This window comes from Martes martes (assembly GCF_963455335.1).
Source record: "Martes martes genome assembly, chromosome: 12".
Classification (NCBI taxonomy): domain Eukaryota; kingdom Metazoa; phylum Chordata; class Mammalia; order Carnivora; family Mustelidae; genus Martes; species Martes martes.
Genome location: NC_137900.1, coordinates 1,389,390 through 1,416,548, shown reverse-complemented (window position 1 = coordinate 1,416,548; position 27,159 = coordinate 1,389,390). Strand labels below are relative to the sequence as shown.

General features: G+C 50.3%; 1 protein-coding gene and 1 long non-coding RNA gene across 4 annotated transcripts in view; both read right to left on the bottom strand.

Annotated features, from left to right (window-relative positions):
• The window catches only part of LOC308352978, a 38,688-nt gene extending 32,695 nt beyond the window's left edge, over positions 1–5,993 (bottom strand). The window contains exons 1-2 of one of the 2 annotated variants that reach the window (XR_013967707.1): positions 5,894–5,993; positions 5,504–5,645 (exon numbers count right to left, since the gene is read on the bottom strand). This is a non-coding gene — a long non-coding RNA (uncharacterized lncRNA). The remainder of the gene's footprint in view (positions 1–5,503; positions 5,646–5,893) is intronic. The other variant, XR_013967708.1, reaches the window with a different exon arrangement.
• Positions 5,994–8,287: 2,294 nt separating this feature from the next.
• AUH (AU RNA binding methylglutaconyl-CoA hydratase) overlaps positions 8,288–27,159 on the bottom strand; it is a 150,898-nt gene continuing 132,026 nt past the window's right edge. Inside the window, exons 7-10 of one of the 2 annotated variants that reach the window (XM_080819665.1) lie at positions 17,603–17,790; positions 14,195–14,245; positions 13,081–13,128; positions 8,288–8,878 (exon numbers count right to left, since the gene is read on the bottom strand). In XM_080819665.1, coding sequence (XP_080675791.1) covers positions 8,801–8,878; positions 13,081–13,128; positions 14,195–14,245; positions 17,603–17,790 — 365 coding nt within the window. In that variant the 3' untranslated portion in view covers positions 8,288–8,800. The remainder of the gene's footprint in view (positions 8,879–13,080; positions 13,129–14,194; positions 14,246–17,602; positions 17,791–27,159) is intronic. The other variant, XM_080819666.1, reaches the window with a different exon arrangement.

The following is a 27,159-nucleotide window of genomic DNA, read 5'->3' as shown; positions in this document are numbered from 1 at the left end:
AGTTGTAATGCCCATACTGAAAAGATCACAGACCAAATAACCTAAGATTCTACCTTGAGAAATTAGAAAAATAAGAGCAAACTATAGCCAAAGTAAATAGAGGGGAAGAAATAATAAAGATTAGAATAGAAATTAATGAAAAAAAGGACAGAAAAATATTAGAGAAAAAAACAAAACAAAAGTTGACTCTGGGGGCGCCTGGGTGGCTCAGTGGGTTAAAACCTCTGCTTTCGGCTCAGGTCATGATCCCAGAGTCCTGGGATCGAGCCCCGCATCGGGCTCTCTGCTCAGCGGGGAGCCTGCTTCCTCCTCTCTCTCTGCCTGTTTCTCTGCCTATTTGTGATCTCCGTCTGTCAAATAAATAAATAAAATCTTAAAAAAAAAAAAAGTTGACTCTGAAAGGTAACACAACAGGCAAACTAGCTGAATGGGCAATGAAACCAATAGGGAAGCTCGAAGTCCTAAAATCACGAATGGAAGAGGGGACAACTACTGCTCACTTAGAGAACTGTGAACGCCTGCAGGGGGATTTGCAAGACCCAGATGAAATTTACAATTCCTAAAAAGAAACAAAGTATTGAAGCTGACTCAAGAAGAAACAGAAGATCTGTATAGAGGTAAAATAAGAGGGGAATGACCAAAGCATTTCCAACATAGAAAAGCTGAGGTCTAGATGCTTTCACTGATAAACTTTATATGATTGTAGTAGAATTAGCACCAATCCTACACAAACTCTTTTTTTTTTTTAAAGAAGGAAATACTTCCTAAATCATTCTATGAAACCAGTATTATCCTGATACCCAAAACAAAGAAAAACACCACAAGAAAGAAAACTGAACATTAATATTCCTTCTAAACATAAACTCATAAATCCTGAACATAATATTAGCAAGCTACATCCAGCAAAAAGTAGTACACACCATGATCAACCAAGCAATTTACCCCAGGAATGCAAGGTTGGTCTAATATCCGAAATGAATTAAGGTAACAGCATATTGGTAGAATAAAAAAATAACCATTGCATCCTCACATCAACAGACGTTGGCATGTGGTAGAACAGTTTAGAAATTAACCTTTTTGACAAGCTTATCAAGAAAATACAATAGGAGAAAAATAGTCTTTTCAATAAACAGTGCTGGGACAACTGGCTATCCACATGCAGGAAAAAAAAAGTTGGATCCTACCTCACACCATATACAGGAATGAACCAAAATAGATAAAAAATCTAAATTTAAAAGCTAAAACTGTAGAACACTTGGACAAAATCACATCGTCATCACTTTGGGTTAGGCAATGGGTTCTCAGATACGCCACCAAAAGCACAATGAAGAGAGGAAAAAGTGATCTTCATCTCATCACAATCTAAAATTTGGCGTTTCAAAGGACACCATCAAAGAAGTGAAAAGACAACCCATGCAAGAAAAGATTTATAAATCACATATCCAATAAGATACTCATATCCAAAGTGACTTGTACCCAGAAGATATAAGGATCAGTTACAACTCAATAATAAAATGGCAACCCAATTAAAAATGGGCAAAGCGTTTACACTGATATTCTCCCCAAAAAAGATATACAAATGACAAACAAGCACACATGAAGATTCCCAACATCATCAGTCATTAGGGAAATGCAAATCGAAAACACAATGAGGTGCCACTTCACACTCCCTGGATGGCTATAACCAAAGTAAAAGTCATCGGCAAGCGTGGGTGAGCATGCTGAGAAATTAGCACCTTTGTATGTTGCTGATGGGACTGTAATCTGGTGCAAGCACTTTGGAAACCAGTTTTGCAGTTCCTTGAAAAGTTAAACATAAAGTGGTTGCACGACCCAGTGAAACTCCACTTCTGGGTGAGCGCCTGTGACAAACAGTAACATCGATCCACATGATCCAAGCCGCACCCACTGTTTGTAGCAGCGTCATTGGTGACAGCGCCAAAGTGGACATACCTGAGTTTGCCAGCTGATGAATGGACACAACATGGTGTATTCGTGCAATGGGGAACTTTCAGCCGTAAAAAGGATGAAGTATGGGTGCATGTTACACACGGATGAACCCTAAAAACACTATAGCGAATGGAAAAAGCCAAAGAGAGGTTATTATCATATAAAGTTTATACACAATGTCTAAAATAGGCAAATCCAGAAACAGAAGAGTAGATTAGTGGTCATTGGAGGTCGGCGGGAAGGGCAATCAGGAGACCGCTAAGGAGTATGGGGCTTCTTTGGGGGCCAACAGAAATATTCTACAATTACATAGTGGTCGGGGCTGTACAGCTCTGTGAATACAGTAAGATCACTGAACTGTACAGCTCAAAGGGTGACTTCTATGGTATGTAAATTATGTATTTTAAAAAATAGATTGAAAAATCCACAAAAGTCACAAAAGTGTTTTTCTTCAATTCTGATGCTAGACCTCTAAACCCAGAATCAATACGAAATCGACCTCCCACAATGCATCCTTTCTTACATTTTTAAAAGATTTTATTTATTTTTGACAAAAACAGAGAGTGGGAAGGGGAGGGGCAGAGGGAGAAGCAGGCTCCCCACTGAGCAGGGAGCCCGATGCGGGGCTTCTTCCCTGGACCCCGGGATCATGACCTGAGCCAAAAGCCAGGCTTAACGACTGAGCTGCCCAGGTGTCCCCCACAATGCACCCTAAACATGACTTCTCCAGGTGCCAGCAGCTTTGGGGAACTCTGTTCTCATGTGTGACAGACAAGACGAAATCTTTTTCTTACAGATATGGCTTTGTTCTGCGTCTGCTGGAGGTCATGGGGCAAGCAAGGGAGGACCGGTCCCGGGCCAGGACTCCCCTCCTTTCTCTGGCTCCCTTCACCACGCTCCTCCTCACGCTCACTTCCTAAGACTAGCTCATCCCTGGGGGACACTGGATACAATTAAAACTGTCAGTTCTGCTGAGTTTTATGGGAAATTCAACACAAATTTTCCTACCTACACACGCAAACGGGTTCAGATACGCACCGAGCGCACGGGAGGTCACACACTCTCCCTGAACTCGGGAGTACAGTCCAGGGGACAGGCCGGGAAAACACTGTTGGTCTCTGGAGGACAGCAGGTGGACGGTCGCATGCCGCATACACACTCCCACAAGGACCAGAGGGAGAGAAAGTGCCCTTTCCTGTTGTGTGCCAGCATCCTTGAAAGCCACCGCCACCACACCCACCCCGGCTCCCCAGGCATCCGAGTCCCTTTCCACCAAGTCAGCTGGGGGCTGTCGCTTCCTGGTGGGCACGGCACGTCACCTTTTCTTGTATCTTTAAAACGCTCAAGTTAGGGCCACTTGTGAGCAAGTTCTAAGCCTCACACAAAGTGTGTGCTTCCAGAAAGAGCCAACAGACAACTCAGAAGAACTGTGACTCAACCCACGAGAGGCCGCGAGGAGTTCGAACTTCTCGGGCAAACCCGCTCTTCACTTTCTGTAAAGGGCACACAGGTTTCATTCAGCCGGCTGGGAGCTGGAAGTGAAAGTGATGAGACTGTTTCTGAAAAGGTCAAAAGAGGGCACTTGCCCATCTTCAAATTCCTCTGAACCCTCTGCCTGGAGTCATCACCGCGACGGGAGTCCAGCCTTGAGCCGTCACAGCCCCGAGCGGTGATGCCACTGTTTCCCTCGTCGGTGGCAGCGTTCCATCCCACTCTGTGAAATGGGTTCACCATGTCTGATGAACCCACAAGGGGCGGACTTCCGGGCCGCATGCCACGGCCACCCCTCGGCAGTGAGGTGGGGGCCACGGCTGTGTGGGAAGCCTGCCCTGCTCCGGGGGTGGGCACACGTGCCCATGGTGGCGGCCAGTAGTCGGCATGCCTTTCTCAGGGACCTGTCCCTCCCCAGCCCTCCAAGCTGGCCCTGTGAGCAGGGCATCCGACTGCTGCTCAAGGCCAGGGTAGGGCCCAGCTACAGGTTGCCATTAGGTAGACACGGTTCTCTGTGCCTCCTCTGACCCAGCCCACCAGTGAGCAGCCCCAGCAGCCGTGCATCTCACATCTCAGCCCACGCCAGAGCGGAAGGGGCACCATCCGGGGGGACTTTCGGGACAGAGCATGGCGGAGTTAGAGAGCCACCCTCTGCCCCGCCGTGCCTGCCGACAGCCCTGCCCCGACGGCTCACCATCTGCTTCCGTCCCTGCGGCCAGACCTGGGAGGGCCTCAGCAGCTTCTCCTGTCGACGGTCCTTGGGTCTGTGAGTGACAGCACAGAGCGGCCCCTGCACGTGTCCCTGGGGCCGGGGGCGGGCGTGGCTGCTCTGGCCCGTGGCGGCCTGTAAGGCCCCAGTATCACCCTGCACTTCTAACCCATACACAGCTAGCGACCAGCGCTCCCCCACTGCTCTTTCCCTGGGTGAAAGATGGGTTTCTGAATGCACCCCTGCACCCCTGTCCCTGTCCCAGCCCATCTCTTGTGAAAACCCGGCAGACAGAACACCACATCTGTGGACGACGGCACTCCTGGCCACAGAGCCCTCGGGCACAGACTCGTGCCATCTGGCTTTGAAACCCATCAAGAGCAGCAGCAGGCCCACGGGCAGGAGAGGCTGAGCTTGGGCTCGGTACTGATTTCAGACGAGACCTGGTCAAAGAGCTCCCGTGCGCTTTCCAGAAAAGCAGAGTGAACCTCTGACCGAGCCGGAACTGAACGCGAGACCCTGGGTGAGTCTGGCCGGTGCGGGAGACAGCAAGATGCTCGCGACACTGCCCCGAAGCCCAGGGTGACCTGGGCCCCACGGGCTTCCTCTCGCGCGAGTACCACTGCAGACCTCAGCTCGCACCCCGGGAGCTGGGTGGGGGAGGAGCCGCACCGCTCACAGCTGCCAAGGCTGGCCCCGGGCACTCCAGGGCGCAGTGATGAAGCCTCAGGGCTCCGAGCAGCAACCCGGCCCTCCGGTGTCTTAACCTGCCGGCTGACAGAGCCGTCCGAGTCCCCGCGTGCTGGCTGTGGACGTGCACGGAGGGGGGGCAGCCTGCTGTCCTCGGACCGTCCGACACGCACACTTCCAGGAGCTCCCAAGTCGCGAGGAAACCGTGGCACCCATCAGGGCAGAGGCGCGCGCTCGCTCCCTCGCGCTCTCTCACACACACACGCACACACGCACACACGCCAGCTGTCTCCCGGCTGACCAAGACCACCCAGTCACTGGCCCCAGGGACGGCTCCCAGCCCCACTGCCCTCCTGCCACCACTCTGCGCCCCAGATGCCGCTCCCGGAGTTGCCAGAGCCTCTCCCCTTGGGCTGCTCCCGAGACGACAGCACGGCAGCGCGTGGGACAGCTGGGGATGGCCGCGGCCTCACCCCCGGTGCCATTCCCCTGACAACCGGCCCGAGCGCTCTCTGTGATCTTGTCCATGTCCCCGCGAACCCAAACGGACCACAGAATACAGTGTTTTCTGTACCTTCCCGAGGGACTGACACCCTGCTGGCTCTGAGCTCACTCTGTTGCCCCTGGGAACAGTCAGCTCCCTGAGGACGGCGGCACCCCTACCTTGCCTCCCGAGGCTTGTGCGGCGTGGACGGGCACCATGAGGGCCGGCCCCGGCCACTCGAGGTACATGTCTGAGGCTGTCCTCGGCGTCCTCCGTTCTCCCCGTCAGGCGCCCCGCTCTCACGCTGCCTTGAGAATTCACCTGAAAAACAAAGGCCACACGCCAAGGGCTGGAGGACTGGGAGCCGGCCCGCTACGGGGCAGCCGGATGCCGGGAGGCTCGTGAAGACAAGGACTTCACGGTATGGGAGCAGCGGGTTTCCGGCACCCGAGACCCACAGGTGTTTTGAGCAGAGGGTTCCGTCCCTAACGCCCCAAACACCCCCAAACACAATCAGGAGCCTGTGTCACCTATGCAGGAAAGGGGCTCTCATTTTGCCAGAAGATTACCCAGGAACTGTAAAATGCTGTAGCTTTTCTTCTGTGACAAAGGTACACTTATTCTTTAAAATAAGAAAGCAGTTTCACTGCTGTTTTGATGAAGCCTCATAGTGCTGAGGGACACAGAAGTTAATATCTAACTCGGCGGGTAGATGAAGACACAGCGGTATGATTAATTATTAGAGAGCGTCTGCCTGCCGGGATTTTTGGATCCCAGAGCAGAGCGATTCGGGACCTATCGCCAGAAGGGAGAGCTGTGGTCCAGCGAGGGAAAGAGTCAATGGCCAGGTGAGCCAAAGGCAAGCCTGCACCAAACACAAGCATCTGCCTGCCGTTGAGCACGTGACACGCCACTCTTCTGGTCCCCCTACAGAGCTCTTTTCCAGGTGTGGTCTGGAAGTTGAGCTCAGTGACAAGCCAAGTTTCTGATAGCTGGAAGAGAGGGGAAGAAAGGACTAAGGAAAACCGTCTATTTTTTATTGAACACAATGAGCCAAGTTTTCAAGTTTTATTGAACTCGAAATAATCTTTTAAATCACAGAAATGAGTCCAGAAAATCTGAGTCTTCTCTGGGCCCCTATCACAGCCCTTCTCGTCCCAGAGCATCTGTGACGCGGAGGCCCCTCGTTCTTTTGAGAGAGAAGTGACGCGTGAGCCGGCACCCCGTCCTGCAGACCTGGGACGACGGGAAGTGCTTTTCCCGGGAACCGGAGTGGTGCTTGGTTACGCATCCTCCCTCTGGGTCTTCTTCCACGTCCCTGCGAGGCACGGGGGTCGCCGCTGCGTCGCCGGCTTGCGTCCGCTGGACGTGGCTTCGGTGTAAGGACGCGCGAAGGCACAGCGTGCCGGCGGGCCGGCGAGCACCACCCCCGGCTGCGGCGTCTCCCCGTCTCCCCGAGCAGTCCCGGGGCCCGGCGCCGGCCTCAGGACCACGCCCAGCAGGGCTGCTCTGCGGCAGACGAGACCCCAGGAAAGGCCGACGTCTACACACCTCCCCCGCGCCCTAACACGGCAGTCCACGCTCTCCGAAGCCCCAAGAGGAAGATGCCTCTGCCTCCGGACACACGCCAGCGCCTTCCTCAGAAGTCCGCAGGGCATCCAGCGGCTCCGTCCGCCACAGACCAGGCGTCCGTGAGCACAGACAAGTCACCCAGCGCCCGCTGAACAGGCTCCCGTGAACACAATTATTCCCGCACAGTGAGAACGGAGTGGCATTCGAACGTGTCGCAGACAGAACGAAGCGGCCCTGAAATCTTTAAAGGATGATGAAGACATGGCCAGCACTGCACCTGGAAGTCACCCCGTGTGACGTGAACGGCACGAGGCGATCAGAAGGCGAAGCGTGCGCCTCCCCAAGGCAGAAGCAGCAGCTCCCAGCGCTTCGCTGAGCCCCGTCCCCAGGAGGCCAGTCCGCTGGGCCCCGGCCGTGAACCTGCAAGTGAGGACGACGGCTGCCCCCCGCATGGGGGGCACCTGCAGACGGTGACTCCGTGCTGGCCTCCTTCAAGGTATTTCAAATGGAAACTGAGCGCTCAATTTCCCCCAGGTGAAAAGCAAAAGTTTCGGTGATGTTTAAAAGGTCAAAGCCTATGTGCTTTCCAAGGAAGCCGCGGTGCTGAGTGTGGGAACGTGCGGGACAGGCAGTCACCCACACGCCGAATGTCACCTCCCTGTGACAAAGCACAGCCGTGCTGCTCAGAGGGCACGGGCAACCCCCCAGTCCACAAGTGAGGAGGAGCAGGTCCCAGGAAAGCAGGGCTTCCCCAGACCGCCGGACTCGGCCCTGGACGCAGCCTCGGAGGGCAGTCTGCTGGGATAACATACCAATAAAGCTGGCTCGAACCTCCCGGGAGAGCTGCGAAGGTCTCCCCACGCTGCACTCTGGATCCCACAGCTCTGGCCACGCACGTACACTCTGTTCCCTCCCAAGGCGAGGCCAGCAATGCAAATGTGCCCCCGAGCCCCTCCATTTCTAGTCACTTTGCCGGCCAGGGGTTAGACGAGGGAGACAGGGGCTGCAGGGGGCTGTGTTCACCTCCTTTCCTTCCTGAAACCAGGTGCCAACGCTGGGGCTAGGAAGCAGAGCAGCTGGGCTTCCCTTCAAATCCCTGACCCCAAGCCGCTTCGACAGCCCAACCCGGGCACCACCACCTTCTTGGGGAGTTAGACCAACGGCCGGGCCGCGTGCTGGGCCTAAGTAGGAGAACACCGACTCCGGGCCTCCTGTTGGCCTCCCGAGGCCGTGGGCCCCATCTGAGCAGGCTCGTTTCCCATCGTCCACACTGATTCTAACACTACAGAGGTCCCCCGACAGAATCGGCATGGAAAGACGGACGGCTTCTTCTAAAATCCAGTGTGCGATGATTTACTTGGTTCAAAGAGAATAGGGGAAGAGAAAAATTCCCAAGTTTTCTTTTCACCAATTTTATTTTTATTTGGTAACTTTCACTCAGAGAATCTACCAATTTCAGTCTGAGATGTATGTATGCGTGGACGTATTTTCCCTTAGAAACTTTATTTGGTATAACTTCACATTTTTGGTATATAGAAATAATTTTATTTCGTATTGCAGCACAGTAGACATACAATCAATATTATTTCCTAGAATGTGCAATATATAAATTATTCACATTAAAAAATTAAGAACAGAACGCTCATATGCAGTAAATATTTAAAAATGTGTACCTATTTTTGACTCTGTTTTTGACCGTATGCACTACTAGCTTTGTAAATCTGAATGGACACAAGACGCACATTTGAACGATGTACACAGATGGGTCCGCTCCAGGTGCTGAACTCACTCTACAGATGCTCACTTTGGTCACTGGGACTCCAGGTGCGGAGACGTGTGTGGGTCTGAAAGATCCTTCCGGAGCTACGCTCGTTACACTGGCATTGGAAACATTTCTGCGTCTTCTACTCTCCTTTGTAGCGTGGGGACCTTTTCTCTTTAAAAGCAAGAAGACCTTCAAGCCTGTCTTTTGTTGGAATAGTCTAGAGAAACAAAACATTGTGTCACCTACACCAAAAAGAAGAAATTACGAAAGTCTAACAAGCTTTATTTAAGTAAAAGAAAGGGAACTAGAAGGCGATCGAAAATTTTGAAATCTACCCATCATTTGAACAATTCTAATTATGTGACCAAATTTACATTCTAATTCCAAACACACTTTCCCCCTGATTTCAAATGTACTTTAAAAAACCAACATACTTTATTTTTTAGACAATTTTAGGTTTACAAACTACTGAACAAACTTCAGAGTTGCCCCCGGGGTTGCCCCCATTACTGACATCTTGTGTCAATGCAGTACATTTGTTACAACCGATGAACCAGGATCCACACGTTCTTGTTAAGCAAAGCCTGGATGTTGTATACATCGTGGGTTTTGACAAAGGCACGATGTCACGTGTCCACCCCTCCAGCAGCCCAGGGAACAGCTTCCCTGCCCCAAGCACTCTTTATGTTCGATCTACTCATCCCTGCCCCGTGCTGCCTTTCCAGGAGGTCAGACAGTTGGAATCCTATAGTACCTACAATTTTTAGACGGAAACCCGTCACTTAACAGTATGCATCTGAGGTTCTTCCGTGCACGAATGTGCCTTAGTTTACCCATTCACCCACACATCTCAACTGCTTCGAAGTTTGGCAGTTATGAACTGAGCTGCCAAAACGCCACGTGCAGACTTGTGCAGACATAAGTTTTCAACACAGTTGCGTGAACACCTAGAGCTACAACTGCCGAATCACACGCTAACATTATGCTTAGCTTTGTAGGAAATGGGCAAATCGGATCTCGTTTGTACTTGCGTTTCTTAACACCGTATGATGTGGAGCACCTGCTTCTGTGCTCACTCGCCATCAGTGTATCTACTTTGGTGAGGCGTCTGTTCAGCTCTTCCACCCACTTTTTAATGGGTTGTTTTCTTATTGTTGAGTTTTACAAGCCCTTTATCTGTTTTAGATACAAGTCCTTTACAGATGTGTACCGCAAAGACCCCTACCCTTCCTGGGGCTCCTCTCTTCATCCTCTGCACAATGTTATTCACAGAGTGGAAGTTATTAATTTCAATGAAGTGAAACACCAGTTTTTTCTTTCACAGATTATACTTTTGGTGTTAATTTTAAAGAAGTCACTGACAAACCCAAGGATGCCTACATTTTCTACGTGATATTTAAGAAGTTTCATAGTTTTCATTTTACATTAGGTCTATGGCCCAATCTGAGCTGGTTTTTGTGAAGGGTGTAATGTCACTTTCTAAATTCATTTTTTTGTCACTGAAGGCCCAGACGCTTCAGTACTACTTGTTTTGAAGACTATCTTTTCTCCACCGAACTGCCTTTGCTCCTTTGTCAAAAGTCATTTCATTTTCTATGAGTCTACTTCTATGATTTTCATATGAATTTACTTCTGGGCTCCCTATGCTGTTCCACTGATCCAACTGTCTGCTCTTTTGTCAACGCCACACTGTCTTGATTACTGTAGCTTTACCGTAAGTCTTGGAGTTGGGCAGTGTCAGTCCCCCAACTCTGCTCTTCTGTGTTACTGGACTGCCTAATCTAAGTCTTTGGACTTTCCATATGAACTTCCGAACTGGTCTGTCAATACTGATCAAGTAACATGGCTGAGGTTTTTACTGGGATTGTACTGACTGACTCTCTAAATAAAATTGAGAAGAAATGATTTCTTAGTAATACTGAGTCTTCCTATCCATGAACAAGGTTTATCTGTCCATTTACTTACATCTCAATCTCTTTCACCAGTTTTGTAGTTTCCCTCCTATAAATCTTGTACTTTTTTTTTTTAGATTTATACTTAAGCATTTGGTATTTTTTATACTAATGAAGATCATGTTATGCTTTTAATTTCAAATCCCAGTTCTTCATTGCTGGCACATAGGGAAGCAACTGACTTTTGTTTATTAACCCTATATCATGCAACCTTGCTCTACTGCTTCTTAGTGTTTTTTTGTTGTTGTTGATTCTTTGAGATTTTCTACATGGACAATCATATCTTCTATGAAGTTTTATTTCTTCCTTCCCAATCTGTGTATCTTTTATCTTTTTTTCTTGTCTTATTACATTAGCAAAGATTTCTAGTAGATGTTGACAAGGAGAAGTGAGGAGGATGTCCTTGCCCTCTCCTTGGCCATTAAGTATGATGCTGGCTCCAATTTCTTTTATAGAGGTTCTTATCAGGTAAGGAATCTCCCATTATAGTTTGCTGAGTTTTTATTATGAATGGGTGTTGGATTTTGTCAAATGCTTTTTCTAGATCTACTGATATGATCATCCAACCTTCCTGTTTAACCTGTTGGTGTGATAGTTTATAATGTTTTCTGACTGTCAAACCTGGCTTGCCTATCTACCAAAAGAATCCATCTGGTTCTTTTTACACATTGTATCCATATATTTTATACAAATCAGACGATCTGAAATTGTTTTTAAACATCTTTTTATACATTGTTGGATCTGATTTGCTAATATTTTGCTGAGAACTTTTACATCTACATTTATAACAGGAAATGGTCTGTGGTTTTCCTTTCTTATAATGTTGGGTTTTGGTATCAGGATAATACCGACCCAGAATGAGTTAGAAGGGCTCCTTCTGCTTCTATTTTCTGGAAAAAATCACTAAAAATTGATATGACTTAGTCCTTAAATGTTTGGTAGAATTCACCAGAGAAACCATCTGGGCCAGGAGCTTCCTATTTTAGCAGTTTATTAATTATTATTTAATTTAACAAACATAGGGTTATTCAGATTATCTATTTGTCCTTGTATGAGTTTCAGTATGTTGTGTCTTCCAAGGAATTGGTCCATTTCATCTAAGTTATCAAATCTGTAGGCAGAGTTGTTCAAAGTATCCCTTTATCATTCTCTCAGTGTCCATGGGATCATTAGAGATGGCCTTTCCTGCACTTCTGATATTGGTGATTATCTTCTCTTTTCCACGGTTAGTCTGCCTCGTTGTCAACTTCATAGGTCTTTACAGAGAGCCAGATTTTTTTTGTTGTGGTTTTTTCTTTTTGTTTTTCTATTTCTGATTTCATTGGTTTTTGTTCTAAAGCTTATTTTTCCTTTTCTTCTGCTGACTTTGAGTTCTCTTTGCTCTCCTTTTCCTACTTTCCTGAAGTGGAAACTTATTAGATCCTAGATCTTCCTTCTCTCAAACATGTGTTCAATGCTAAAATGCTGTTCTAAGCAGTGCTTTCAGTAACTTTTCCTTTGACACATGTGTTACTTAAAAGTATGCTGTTCAACCCAGAGTAAAAAGATTAATCCCACCGTTACCAGGTGGGATTTCCCAGCTATCTTTCTGTTATGATTTCTAGTTTAATTCCACTGTGGTCTGACAAAATGCTTATGATTCCTATTCCTTCACATTTAGTAAGGTGGGATTTATGGCCAAACATACTTGTAAATTTTTCTTTGGACTCTAAGGCTGTCCATTTGTAAGAAGTGTGTAATTTGCTTCATTCATGGCATGTGCTCATCAATGAAAGGCTGCAATTTATACACGCAGACCAGGCACAGGGGAACACTCTAGCTGTTCTTCCTAATTCGTGGCACCGCCATGCTTATTAAATGAGAGCTCAAGTGAGTTTCCAATTCTCACAAAAGGTAGAACAAAATACTTTTGCTACTTTGGATGCCCTAAATGAAGTTACATCTTTTAGAAAACAAGGAAGGAAAGAAAAAAAGGAGATTTATTCCTCCATACAAAGTCCTACTAATTTCTGTACAAAACAGAAAACTGTATACACTGAATCAGGGAACTTTCAGTGGGCAGGAGGGAAGGCTCAGAACCAATGAGTCTCATATACTGATGTTCCCCAGCAGGCCCACATTCACACCACTGCCCTCCCTCCCACCCATCTACACTGGAGTGAGGGTTCATATCGACACCCATAAAATATAATAGGAGACCAAGAGACAGCGACAGCACACATGGTACTAACTTGATAGAGTTTTCTAAATTAGGTAGACAAGAGACATTAGTGTATGGAAGAGAATCAGCGATTAAGGGCTAGTAATAGTCAAAGAGCACAGACACCTAATTTCACCTCATTTGTATGAGTTTAGCAGAGGTATGGGTGTAGTCTTGCTCTGAGACGTACCATTCATTTGAGTTACACAGAAGGTGGACATGATTTTTAAGAGGTAGCCTCGCTGAATCTGTAGTTGCATTACATACCTGAGCATAACAAGCTTCTTCGATGGCTAATCCTGTTACTAAATCAACCTGAGGATGAAAACATAATAAATTTCAGCAGGAATTACTTCTCAAAACATGGAGCACTCAATACAAATTCAAACTCATAACACTTCTCTGGGAGCAAACTGGCCGCGTGAGCAGCAGGGGCAGTCTGGAGCTGACCGCCTGCGTTCAAGTTCTGCCTCTACCACGTGGGAGCTGTGTGACCTTGGCTGAGTTGGTTACACTCTCGGTGCCTCAGAGAGGCACATCCAGACGAGGGGCTAACTGTACTGTCTACCGCGCGGGGCAATCTAGCCTTGATAAAGCACGGATACACGGCCTGCCGTGCAAAACGGGCCATAGGGCATTTGCTGTTAGTGTTGTTAAAAATTACACGAGAATTTTTAAAACCATTCTACTTTGTACATCTTTAAAACTGTGTTTATTGCTAACAAATTCAACCTCTGTTTATTGCTAGGAGGCCCAGGAAGATATGGCGGCCTCTGAGTCTGTAAGAAAGTGTATCTTTCTTCAAAATTCTGGTATTTAACCAAAACCCAACTGGGGTAATGAAAGCCCAATGTATACGGGTGCCTGCATCGCTCCCCCGGCCTGAGGCCTGCGCTCCTGAGAAGTCACCTCCTGGGGTAACCCCAGGACACCCTGCACACCTGCCTCGTTAGCGCGGCTCCCTGCACAAAGCGCATGGAGGACGTAAAGGCAGAGAGAGCTCGCTTCGGCTCTGAGTCTGGAAGTTCTCCTCAGAATGTTTTTTATAATGAACTGCTGTTGAGAATACAGAGTGACCTTTTCTTTTGGTGTTCTAGGAACCACCAGCCAATAAATCTCTTCGCTGAAGGCAAAGACAGGGAGCGTGTCATAAGCTGCAGGACATCCGTGAAATTCCCGAGTTCTGTGACTAAGAGACCGAGTCAGGAAGAGCTTGAGCAGAATGAAATCAACAATAGAGCTAAAAACAAAAAAATAACCTAGCTCGCAGTAACAATAGCACTGAAACAGCTGAATTTGGGAACATAAAAGATAATAAATGAAACTGAATTAAATGCCCACCACTTCCTCCGACGACAAACTCGAGTATCAAAGCACTCACCTCCATCCCTTGATTAATTGCTAATTTTGCCACTCTCATCGCAACGGGTCCCTAAAATTCAATTAAAGAAATAAGATGTTAATTACTATTTATGCAAATTATATTGTCTATCCCAGTAAAATTCAGAAATTCCCACTGCCGGCACCACGGCAAAGAAACATCAGAAGCTGTAAGGCAGTTCATGGGAAACCCCTCCCGGCCGCGCAAGCTCTGAAAGGCACTTGGAGCAGCTCCTACGTCGGCAACGCTGCCCGCCTGCAGGTCGGCAGGGGCTGTACCCAGGAGGGGGCTGACCGCGCTCCCGCGGGTCTCCCTAGAAGGGAAGCAGGCAAAGAAAAGGAGGTGTCGTGCTTGACATGATACCACACCCACGAATGGCCCGACAGGAGCCCGGGCTGGCGATGAGGCCGACACTCCTGTCGGCGTCTGTCCTACACGCTGGCCCTGCCCTTGTACTCCGTGGACCCCTGTGCTCCGTGGACCCCTGTGCTCCGCGGGCCCCTGTGCTCCGCAGGCCCTGTCCTCCACGGGCTTTAGGCACTGAGCACAATGATGATGCGTGGGTAAGGCTGTGCCCTCCAGCCAGTGCTCCCACACCACACGAAAGCTTACAGCCTGATGCGTCCTTTGGGGTGTGTGAGGGTCACAGAAGTGAGAACTGGGTGTCCTCTGGGAGAAGGAGAACGTGACTTCTGTCATCTTTGAAAACGAGAGTGCCCCAGATGGAATTTAGCTGTCTGATCACATTTTAAATTCCTAAGAACAGTTCGTGGGTCAGGAGTTAGACCTCAGCAGCATCTCTGCAAGTGTCTTTTGGATTAAAGCGCAGAGCAGGCTCGAAACGAGAGGAGCTGCGGAGGGTCCGACGAACGAGTGACAAACGCCCGACGGCACGAAGCGTCAGTTTTCCCACGCAGGGGCCCCATCATCAACTTTAACCCAGCTAAGTTCTCTCTCTAATTCGGATACTTAATAAATATCTTTTTCAGAGGCCACAGGTCTTCGAGGCTCAGACAAGTATCTTTGTTAGAGCCCCCGGAATGCCGTCTGTGGGTGTGGGGCGCACACGAGGACCATGTCCTTGAGATCATCTGAAGAGAGCGCTCCTCTCCGCGACAGCCTTTGCTGTGCCCTTGTATCCCCCAGATGACCCAGACAAGATGCTCATCCGGCTCCCCTGCATGCATGCATCCCCAGCCCCTCGTGAAAAGGCAGCGGGTCTGGGGCCCACTCCTGAAGACGCCTGGGTTGTACTGGGCAGCGAGGCTTACAAAACTAGAAAAACAGGAAATTGGAAATGCTAGCAGATGCTACGCTTATTTAATGTGCCTCTTTCAAAACACAAAACCAACAGCTCTTCTTCTGGACCAACATTTTTTTCTCGAACAGGACAATGGAAGTAACATCCAATACAGAAATCAGATGGAAATAACTAATTTTATAGAGGCTTTCTAGTATCTGGAAGAATAATCATTCAGTGACAAAAACTGGAAATAAAGACCACGGCCCCTCAAATTTTGTTCTGTAACTCCGGCATATTGTACAGTCACACATCTCCCAAACCATCCAGTGTCTCCCTTGCCCCGGAGAGAAAGCTTAGGGGTTAACGTTCTCAGAAGCAGGTCCTCCAGATGACAGGGCTGGGCCGTAGGGACCCCTGGCTTGGCCTGCGGTGGAGCGCTGCTGGCTGTCGGGCCGCAGGTGGGAAGGCGCGGGCACGGAGCGCACGGGAGAAAGAACGACGAGGCCCAGTGGTGCCCAGGGGCGCAGGTCGCAGCAGGGAGCTGAGCACTGCCGTCCGAAGACCCGGAGAGGCTGTGGTGCCCACCATGGGAAGGACGCCACAGCTTTCCTTAAACACACTCGTTTCGATGCAGACCGGCACTGGTCCTAGAGCTGTAAGCCGGAGGAAGTCAGTATTTCTTCGGACTCCTCCTCCTGCCGACACCCGTGACCTCAACCGCTCTTCGGGCGGACATTACTCTAATCGTTTGGGGGAAATGTTAATACCAAAGCTTCAGTGACAGCCTGTTTTTCCTTAAAGCACTAAAAATCTTTCCTGCTGGCTCTCTCCATCAGCTCAGAGTGCAGGGCTCCGGGGACCAAATCCCGTAAGAGCGGAGTCCCGGGAGAGCACGCCGTGAACTGAGCGAGAAGGACCTCGGCACCCACACCGCGTGGCTTCCAGGAACCGACCGCACAGGGAGGCCCTGCCTGTCGGCAATCGGGGGACAGGCAAGTCCCGGCAGACTGGGGCCCCTGTCTTGCCACCGGAAACTCTAACAGAACCTTCTGAGAAGGGATGCAGAGCTCCGGACAAAGGGGGGAGCATGTGCATATTCCTAGAGAGAGTATCATGAGATTCCCAGAAGGCTCCGGAGCCCCAGAACAGGCTACGAGTCCTGTTTGCTTCAAATGGTGGAGTTGGAGAGGAAGCCACTCTGATTCCAGGACTGGCCGGGGAGTGATAAAACCTGAAACCCCACTAGGGATAAAGACAAATGCTAATTACACGCACAGCACAAGTCCTCTAATCTGTGATTTCAGAAGAAAGGAGCATCTGGAAAATACACTGAAAAGAGAGAACCAAGAAGCTGCTGGAATGGGCCCCATGATGCGCCCCCGCTGACACTACCGTAACGTAGCGCTGCTCCTGGGAACGGTCGTCTGCGAGGAGACGCGGCGCATCCCCGATGCCAGAGCTTCGGTGTGGGGAGACCGCTGCGCACAAACGGGCTAAAACAGTGCCTACGTCACCATAAAACGAACACAAGGAGGGATGTCTGGGGGGCTCAGTCGGTGAAGCGTCTGGTCATGATCCCGGGGTCCTGGGATGGAGCCCTGGGTCGGGCTCCCTGCTCAGCGGAGGGTCTGCTTCTCACTTTCTCTCTCTCTCTCCCTCCTCCTACAATGACGGAGGAGGACACACAAGGGCTGCTGGGCAGGCAGATCCCCTCAAACCCAGCTGTGGCAAGGACAGCCCACGCTGCCTCATCGGCTCTGGTCTCCCCAGCATGTGCTTCTCAGTGGGTTTCAGCTTGAGGGGGACTCAGGGTGACAGCCCATCCATGGCTGTTTCTCTCCATGTGCACAGCTCAGGTCACAAGGGTCAGACGGTGAATGACGTCAGTTCCTAGAAAGCTCTATCCCATGTGCCGATGTGCGCGTCCTGTATTACCGAGCCCGGCCACAGTGGGGGCCCCAGATCACCCTCCATTCTTCAGTTTCAATGCTGAAGGCCGTTCATGTTGATCTAGTTTACTGCTCCTGGTGTTAGGGCTACCACGTACTCCTCTGCTTGGAAAACAGGACACGCACATCCCCGGCATGTGAGAGGACTGTTTGGTCCATTTGCTATAAAGGTCTTTAAACAGAAAAAAAAAGAAAAGGCAATGTAATTAGCAATACCTGAGGTAAAAACTCTCGTGCTAGGTCCAGGGCCTTGCGGTAGGCGGCGTCTCCCTCTGGGTTCTGTTCCAGCACGTGGCTGATCAGGCCCACGGCTTTGGCTTCTTGGCCATCGAGCACGCGCGCAGAGAAGATGAGCTCCTTGGCCAGGGACACCCCAATAGCACGTGGCAGGCGCTGCGTCCCCCCTGCAGGGAGAACGGGGGGATGCAAGCAGTGATTTCAGACCGTTCTGTCGTAACGTCTCAACGTTTCACTCCTCGGTTTATAAAATAAACCAGGGCCAGAAGTTTATATGTCAAGATTAGTAAGCGGAGAACCACTTCAAAGCAGAATCCAGTTAGTTTATCAAATTAACCCCACCCAAAAAAGAATGTGAGCATCTTCTGTAACTGTTAAGTGATTCTGGCCCTATTTAATCCTTGCGACACGGCTGCTGTGCTCCTGAATCGCACCCACAACCGTGACCGCGTCAGGGGTCCCCCCACTCCACGACGCCCAGCGGGGGGCAAGCAGCTCCGTCCCTCAGCCCATTCACCAGCGGGGTGACGGGTCCTTCAGCTCAGACGAAACTCGTCAGAGCCCGAGATCTTCAACTCACCGTGAGCTTTGTACAGAAGTGCTGACGGTAGAGGAACCGCACACTAACGTTACTTTAACGAAAAGACACCAGGCAGTCCCTGGCGCGGACGGCTCTGTCCTGGTGGCCCCGGAGCTTTCAGCATGAGCATGGGGCACCCACCTCCCCTGCCACCCATTACATTGTAGCCATGAGGCTAGGATGTCGTTGAAAAGAAAGCCAGACAAAAGCTAATATTCTTATATTAATATTCTTATTCGGAAGCCTCAGTTTCTACCAGTAAGAATACGGAAGCGACTGCGACGTTAGGACTCATCTACACCTCCCCCTCAGGACGGCTGCGGGGCTGCCCGAGGCCGGGGAGCAGGGGCGGGCGGGCTGCAGGGAGGGCACAGCCAAACAAGCTCATGGCGCTTTCTCTGGCCCACAAAGTTCAGATTTTTTTTTCTTTTTAATATGAGTTACCAACACTTAAAAGTGGGTGGGTGATTTCTGACAAACACTAGTTTCCCCCAGAAGGCGACCGCCCCTGCAGGGCTTGAGATGGACAAGCTCTGCTTTCGGTGAAACAACCTGAAAAGGAAAGCAACATCTTTTCTTCTTCACGCCTCAATCCAAAGCGGCACAGTGAAAAATAAAGATCACAAGTTCCAGAAAGCATACTCCCTCCGCATGAAGCGCACGCCCCCACGTCCGGCGCAGCAAGCGCGCCCGCGCCGGGAGGACACAGCCTCCGCCGCTGGTAGGCAGCCACGGCAGGAAGAACCACGAGCGGTGATTTAGGAAACGCGGGTGATTCCGAAACACGCACGCACACACACACACACACCCTCAGTGAACTGGAAAGGGCTGATTTTCAATAGGGCCTGGGTTTGAACATCTATGATTACTGAGTCTTAAGCTTCAGTGTGTACACGGCCCGAGCAGTGAAAGATGGTGAACCTGAAGGCGTTTTACTCGATATGGCAGAAAATGTGTGTTTAAAAAAAAATGAAGCATTGACAAATTTACATGAAACCATAAACAGTGATGTTGCTCCGTGTACTGAAGACAGGTCCGAGAACTTAGGGGACACGGTGCAGGGAAAAGACAAGTTATTCACGGTGTTCCCAATGGCAGCTGATTAGAAGACATGTAAATACAAATCAGCTCTACTTTCTCGTGAGCTGATGAGAATTCTCCTAAGACAGAAGAACTTGTGGAGACAGTATTCGTGCTGAGCACAAATTAGGAAGCGACTCTCTCTCGTTTCCGGGAGAAGCTGGATGTCGATTGCTCAGAATTAGCGAACGTGACCCGCAATGATCCTCGTTAGCGCCACACGTCGTACTCAGCTGGAGCTGCGAGTTCTGCAGGTCTGTGAAGCTTACGCCCTTTCACACTATCATTTCATCCACAGTGTCCTCACCCACGAATGAGGACTTTGCAGAAATTAAAGAAAGGAACAGCGACGAAACAAAGCCCACGGAACACATGCACTCCCTGAGCTGAACAGCACGTACGTCAACCTCTGCCTGGCGAAATGGACGCAGAGCGGTCCGCTGGAGGATGTGACCACGGCGCGGGCGGAAAGCCATGCTGCTGCCGAGAGTTTTCTGGGTTCGCTGGAAACAGTGCACCAGAGGACCTAGGAGAAGTCTCGCCTTGGCTCACCAGCTAACACTGAAGCCTCGGCCTGTGGGCTGCCATCACAAGCCATCCAGCCTATGGACCCCGTGTATGTGGGCCGTGCGGTACTCGTCCTTCTGTGTCTGGCTTACTGCACTAAGCATCTTGCCCCCCAGGTTCGTCCTGGGGCTCCTTCCTTCGGAAGGCTGGGTGAGACTCCACCGGATGAAGACCCAGTTTCACGTACTCACTGACCCAGGCAGGGTCACTCGGGTTGCTTCCGCCTCTCGGCTATTAGGAATAATGCCGCCGCCGCACACGTGTGTACCTGCCTTCTGTCCTTCTGGATAGATACCCAGAGGCGGAGCTGTTAGGTCATACAGAAAATCTTTTTTTTTTTTTTAGAAATAGCCATACTTTTTTTCCTACTAGCTACACCATTTTATATTCTTTTGGACAAGACACAAGGATCCCAATTTCTCCACATTCTCACGAACACGCGCTCTTCTCAGGGGTGTTTTATTTTTTGGGGGGGGGGGTTTGATGGCAACCATCCTAATGGGTGTGAAGTGGGATCTCACTGTGGTTTCTGATTTCCCTAACAACAGCCCTGCTGAACTTCTTCTCATGTACTTACTGGCCATCTGTGTATCTTCTTCGGAGAAACATCTACTGGAGATCTTTGCCGATTTTTTAACTGGGCTGCTCTCTGGCACTGAGTTGTAGGGATTCTGTCTACATTCTAGACAGCAATCTCTTACCAGGTACAGGCGTTGCAAATATTTCCTCCCTTCTGGGGATTGCCTTTCCTCTCTGTTGACTGTCCTTTGAAGCACGAAGCTTTTCATTTTGATGAAATCCATTTTTTTCTTGTTGCTTGTGATTCTGGTGTCATATCTAAGAAATCACTGCCAAATCCAATGTCATCAAGTATTTTCACCGTTTTCTTCCAAGCTTTTGTAGCTTCAACTCTTACATTATGGTCTTTGATCCACATCGGGCTAATTTTTACAAATGGTGTAAGGAAAGGGTCCCACTTCATTCTTCTGCATGCGGAAATCAGTTTTCCCAACACCGTTTGCTGAAAGGGGCACTCTTAAATAGTCACACAAATATGTCGTTTAATCCGCTCATTCCTACTGAAATCTTACCTTCAGGAAACCTGTCTGGTGAGACGTTATCCGGCCCCTTTCCCTCTGCTGCACTCAGCCGGCAGGAATCAGAGACTGACGGCAGAACTACGGTACCTGCCTCCCACTCCCCGGCACATCGACTTTATCACTTCCAACTTCATGAAAAGGCCGTGTCCGGTACAGTCTGCCTCGCTCAGTTAACACAGACAGCGTGAGCGACAGCCGTACGAACAGAAGTTACTAACCCGCGGGGCCTTAGGATTCAAAAGCTGCACACGACCGACGAGCAGCCTCGGGTCCCTACATCCCGCCAACAGTCCCCCTAAAGAGGAACGGCTTATGTCAACATTCTCCTGCAGCTGGGAAGTGCTTCTGTCTGTGAACAACTGTTCTCTATTGTAAGATTAAACAGAACACGAATGCCCGTTAGGGAGTCCAGGCTGCGTGCAGCACGGCGCCCGTGACCAGAGACAAAAGATGCGTGGCCGACACCCGCCGCGAGGGAAAAGGCACCAAATTTTCTGTCCCACGTGCAAAGAGAAGTACTAGAAACGATGTATTTTGATTCACTTTTCATTAATTTCTGAATGTTAGATTCCAATACCAGCTTAGGTATTAGCGTTAGGTCAAAACAGAGACACCACGTCACATCTGTCAGCCGCTTTTCCTACCCCAGGCTCAGCCACGAGATCACACAACTGGCTAACTTCCCGTAGGATTTGAGTTTAGGACTGTAAAATGCCACCTCCATACAGAGTCTCGGGGACTAACCAAACACAGCACGGGACTCCCCCAAGTCTGTCCCCCGTGCAAGGAGAACTGTTCTACTCCGGCAGCAGCCCTGACACAGTCAAGGTCACGGAGCACCTCGAGCCTCTGCGCAGAAGGTCCGGCACTGCCCGTCCCACACGCAGCCGTGCCTGGTGCTGACGCCCCGCTCTGCGGCTCAGAGAGCTGGTGGAGACAAGATTCAGACGTATTCTGCCGACTGTTATCTACCATGTGGTAAGAAAGCACACAGGGCAGATTATGAAATGCACTGATGGCTTCTTTTAGAAATAAAAGGTATGTGTCTGCTACAGACCGTATGTAATCATGTACATAGGCAGACGCACATATCAAACGCGCCCGGAAAGTTGTCTCTGTGAGTCAGAGAGTATCTGTTTTTTCCTCGTTTTTCATTCGTACAGCTTTCCTATATTTCCAAAACGTTGTGCAGTGTATAGATAGTATGATCACACTAGTGTGATATCCAAGATGACAGCACACGTGTTCACTCATTCAACAAGGACGTAGGGCAGCTTCCTGCCCTGGGTGCATACACACAGCCATGACTGAACGAAGCCCCTACCTCCTGGACCCCACACTCTCACGGGGAAGCCCACAACAAGCAAACAAACCCCACTGTCAGAGAGCAGAACAGGAGAGCGCCGGGCTGCGGCGTGCACACGGGTTAGACGGGATGGCCGGGGAGGGGCCCTTGGGAGGTGACACTGGAGCCAAGACCAGGAGAAAGTGGGGCGTGAACCCGTGCACCGGTCTTGGGGAGACCATGTCTGACTCACAGAGTGCAGGGAGATGGAAGAGCCTCCTACAGTGAAGATCTGGGTTTGAGGACAAGCTACGGTCGTGATGAGCCAAGACGAGGGACGTAGGTATGATTCCACTACTTGTAGGAGGGTTCCAACAGGCTTGGAAAGAAACTTCAAAACAAGTTCCCAAATGCTTTCAGTATATGTCTTGTTTCGGCTGCCCCCATTCAAATCCTGGTTTTGCTTTTGGAGACTCCCTAATGGTATGCGGCCTGGGACAGTAGAAACCCCCCTAATGGAGGCCAAGGGGGCCAGAGCCTCCTTCTCTCTGCCCTAGCACAGCTGGGCAGGCATTCAAGTGAGCTCTGGTCCACAGGATGTGATTTCTTGGCACCGGGCGTCCTGAGTGGGTGGCCTTGGAGGGCCTACGGGCAACGCGGGGGTAGCATGTGCAGCCCCGATGACCCTGTGCTTCTGCGGACCCCTGCCGCTTCACCGTCGCCGGGGCTGTGCGACGCCAGGTCTCTTACCTTCCGGCCTGTGTGCTGACCGGGGCCGCCTGACGGTAAATGTCTTTTTCTTTCAGGATGGCCAGAGTCCGTTCCTATCGTATGTTTCCCGAGTCATGAAGGACATGGTAATTTAACTGGTAGTTTTGTTTTCCTCTTTCTCAAAAACACACAAAGCCACATGGGGGTTCATCTGGTTCATCTGTTGTATTTTTTGCGAATAAGATCCGTTTGTTCAATCTCAAATTTACCGGTTTAGTCACCTACTGTGTGCCAGACGCTGCCCCAGGTGCTGAACGAACAGCGGTGAGGCAGGCAGACTCCCCTCTTAGAAAGCTTCCGTCTCGGAGGCGGAGCGGAGGAAAGGGGCAGGAAAGCAGGGACAGGACAGAGCGAGTGTCAGGGCGAGAGTTTAATAAAGGCAGGGGACAGCTCATGAGAGAACCACAAGAGGTCGAACTTAGATTGAGTGGCTGGGGAGGGCCTGCTGGACACAAGTGAAGGCCGTGTCTGCATTGTAGCGAGGCAGCACACGAAGATCATGGACAACACCCAGGGATGATACCGGCTGCGGGAAGCCCCTGCAGCGAAGCCAGGCTCAGCACGTTCGAGGACGAGGTAGGAGGCCACCGCAGGCCACAAGGGGAGGGACGTGAGAGGCGTGGAAGGAATGGGGTTGGGCAGACAGGCTTCGGATCACACAGACACAGTACGGGTTTACATCTTACTCTGTGGGTCATGCAAAGAGCCTGGGGGTTCTGAGCAGAAGGTGACATAATTCAATTTGCATTTTAAGAGATGCTTTTTAAGCTTGCCAGAGAACAGATTACAGGTGCATGACAAAAGCAGGTGCCCAGCAGGAGGCTACCGGTGTCCTCCAAGTGCCACATGATGGCAGCTCGGACGGAACAAGAGCCGGGTAGGGGGTGAGGGAGGGGAATTTGGTGTAAGTGTCCAAAACTGGTGAAAAACACATGGGGAGACAGGGAAACCACTCTGTAAGCTGGCTTTCTGACTGGAGCACAGAGGAAGGGGGCAGCACTCGCTGGCACCGGGAAGGCGGGAGGCAGTGGGGCGCGCCTGGCCCACGTGAAGCGGGCATCTTTTACATACAGAAGCGGAGCAGTCAAGAATGGGACGGGACGTGCTGTCACTGCTTAGCAAGGATCCCTGTCCCACAGACGGCACTCCAAGCCAGGGCCTGCAGGAGATCCCTCGGGAGACGGGTCACAATGGAAAGGAGCAGAGAGTGTGGGCGAAACCCCCGGAGGTGCCCGGCGGGGTGAGGGAGGTGGCAGACGCGCAGGAGGAAGGTAGTGCTCAGCTGCAGCCGACCACTTTCGGACGTCTACGCCCCGCGGCCCACGACCCTGCTTCCACCTCCCTGACCGGGGACTGGGTCACATGCAGTGGCGGGGGGGGGGGGTCAGGAAAGGTCACCTTCTTGCTCAAGTGTTTTGCCACCAACACAGGGAATAAAACTGGGGCTCATATTATTAAGAGAAAATGAAAACAGGTAATCAATTAGCAGCCGCCACCCCAAGTGGCAAAACTACATTAATCGTGTAACAAAATATTCTCATGTTTACCTATTATTTGTGTGGAATGAAAATATATTTGAAATGTTATGGTCCACTCAAAATTCCCCACCATTTAACATCTATTATGGCTCAGTTGGTTAAGCAGCTGCCTTCGGCTCAGGTCATGATCCCAGTGTCCTGGGATCGAGTCCCACATCGGGCTCCTTGCGTGGCAGGGAGCCTGCTTCTCCCTCTGCCTCTGCTCGCTCACTCTCTCTCCCACTCTCTCTCTGACAAATAAATAAAATTTAAAAAAAAAAAAAAAAAAAAAAAAAAAAAAAAAAAAAAGAAAGTATCAAGAATTTTCCCCCATATAATCTCTCCTGGGACTCTCTGCTCGTAAAGGAGCAACGTCTAGCTAAGCCACGGCTTAACCCCAGCAAGCTTGTTTCTGCAGCAAAGGCAAGAGGTGAGCGTTCCCACGTTCCTACGATCCGCCCACTGCTCCGAACTCCCTGCAGCCTCGTGGGCCTGCTGGCCTCCAACGCCACGGGGAGATGCGGGCCCCAACCCTGTCCTCCTAACCCCAAGTCCCACCCCGAACGTCTAAACTGAACCAAGCGCAGGCACCACCCTCCCGCTGTTCACTGACACGACGTGAGCAGCCGAAGCTTCACCCGACATTTCACAGTCACGCTGCCACAGCTTCCGGGTTACAAATCAGGGGTCAGTGGCGTTTACAAGGTAGAAGATGTTTCTGCTCTTTGAGTTTCCTTTTCAGCCTTTATCTTCTCCTTTCTCTTACAACTTCATGAGAAAAGAAGCCACCGTAATGCCGGGGGACACTTCCAACAAATCGGGCAAGTTGGAAACTGGGGAGCTCCCACATTAAGGGTCCTGGCTGCTGTAACGAGAAAGGATCTCTGACTTCTGGAAGTACCACTTCTGAATTATGTCTAAATCCCCTCTCATAAATAGAAAGCCAATTAAGGTTACTTTTTCCTTGAATTGTGGAAGAAACACTGCAGGAAAATGTTAGTTTTGGATTAGAATGCCTATGGCAACTGACCACTCTGAAACTCTGTCAGGGGGCTTCAGGCAAGGGCTTTCTTGACAGATCTGGCCTGGATGTTTACAAAACCAACTTCCTCTTGCTTTTATACCGAAACATCAAGGTCAAAGAGGAATGTGCTATGTGAACAAACATGGAACGTTTACTGGTCTCATGACAGATCATGTCACAATCATGCAAAACCCATAAAAATATTTATCCTTCAATTTGTGACCAAGGTTTGAAGTGTTGTAATACTTTCTGTTCCCTGAGGGTTTTTAGCATGTTGTAAAGTAGAGAAAACACACACACACACACACACACACACACACACACACACTCTCTCTCTCTCTCTGAGAGAAATAACACAGGGGCAAGTGGGAAGAAAATCCTCACCGGCTACCCCAGCAGAACCCAACAGAAATGCATCCATCTGAGCTCTGTGTGTTTTATCCTAAAGGAGCACTGTTAGCAAAAGCTAAGAATTTTTCAGAATTGGGGCAGAGGAAAAAAAGGCTGGATATCAAAAATATTTTTCCAGAGCAAGTTAAACTGACTGGCAACAAATTAGCACCTCTGTGATCTGGTTTCTATTAATACACATTCCGGAAGCCCTTCTCGACTATTCTCCCATTCACTGTAAAGGGAAACAGACATGGGAAGGTTTTATTCATATTAAGAAAAAAATGTACTTCTTTTAAATGTTTGTGTAATTTTTACAAAAAATATCTGAAGCACTTATATTTATTTTAACTTTTGAAAAGAGATGTGGTACGACAGATGAAAGATAAAATCTTACTTTTTTAAAACCATTCTGAAGACTGCCATGGCGGACCTCTGCCCATTTCGGACCACCCCGCGTCCACCACCACTGCGCGCCGCGCTGCCGTCTGCTACTCTCCGCGGCTGCGGGGGCTCTGAACTCCGGTGCTTGCCCTGGGGCCACCCCGTCTCCCAGCCCGGCACAGACGAGCGGCCGGCAAACGGTCTCCCTCACAGCCAGAATCGTGCGTGGAACCAGGGGACGATGGGGGAGGCGGCTGGGCTCACGCACTCCAGCACAGATTTTGGGCGCGCCCGGCTACCGCGACGCTGCCAGGCAGAACGTTCTGTGAAGGTGGCGACCTTGTGTGTCTGGGCCGTGCAACACGGGAGCCACTAGCCACACGAGACTCCTCTGCACTTGAAACGCGAGGCTGCAGTTTTCAGCTGAGCTCATCTTTGTCAACCCAAACAGTCCTGCGGTCTGCAGCCACGGCACTGGACCACGCAGCGCGGAGTCACCTGTCCCTTCAGCCCCCCGTGAGCTCCTTTCTGGTCGCAACCTTTGTTTTTGTTGCAAACCCAGAGTCTGGTAAGATCTAGAGGTCATCTGGACACGGAGAGCACCGCAGTGGGTAGCGCGGCCGAGGTGCCAGGTCCACGTGACCCGCCCACAGCTCACCCGTCTTGCAGGAGGACAGGCTCCAGCACAAGGGAGAGAGGAGGCGGCACCGGCCTGGCGACAGACGTGGTCCCCCGGGCTCGCCGGCCTCTGGCACGCCCACACGAGGACTAGGGCGCGGCCCGGAGCCGCAGGAACCGCCTCCTCTTGCACCAGAGCCGGGCCACACACAGGAAAAGG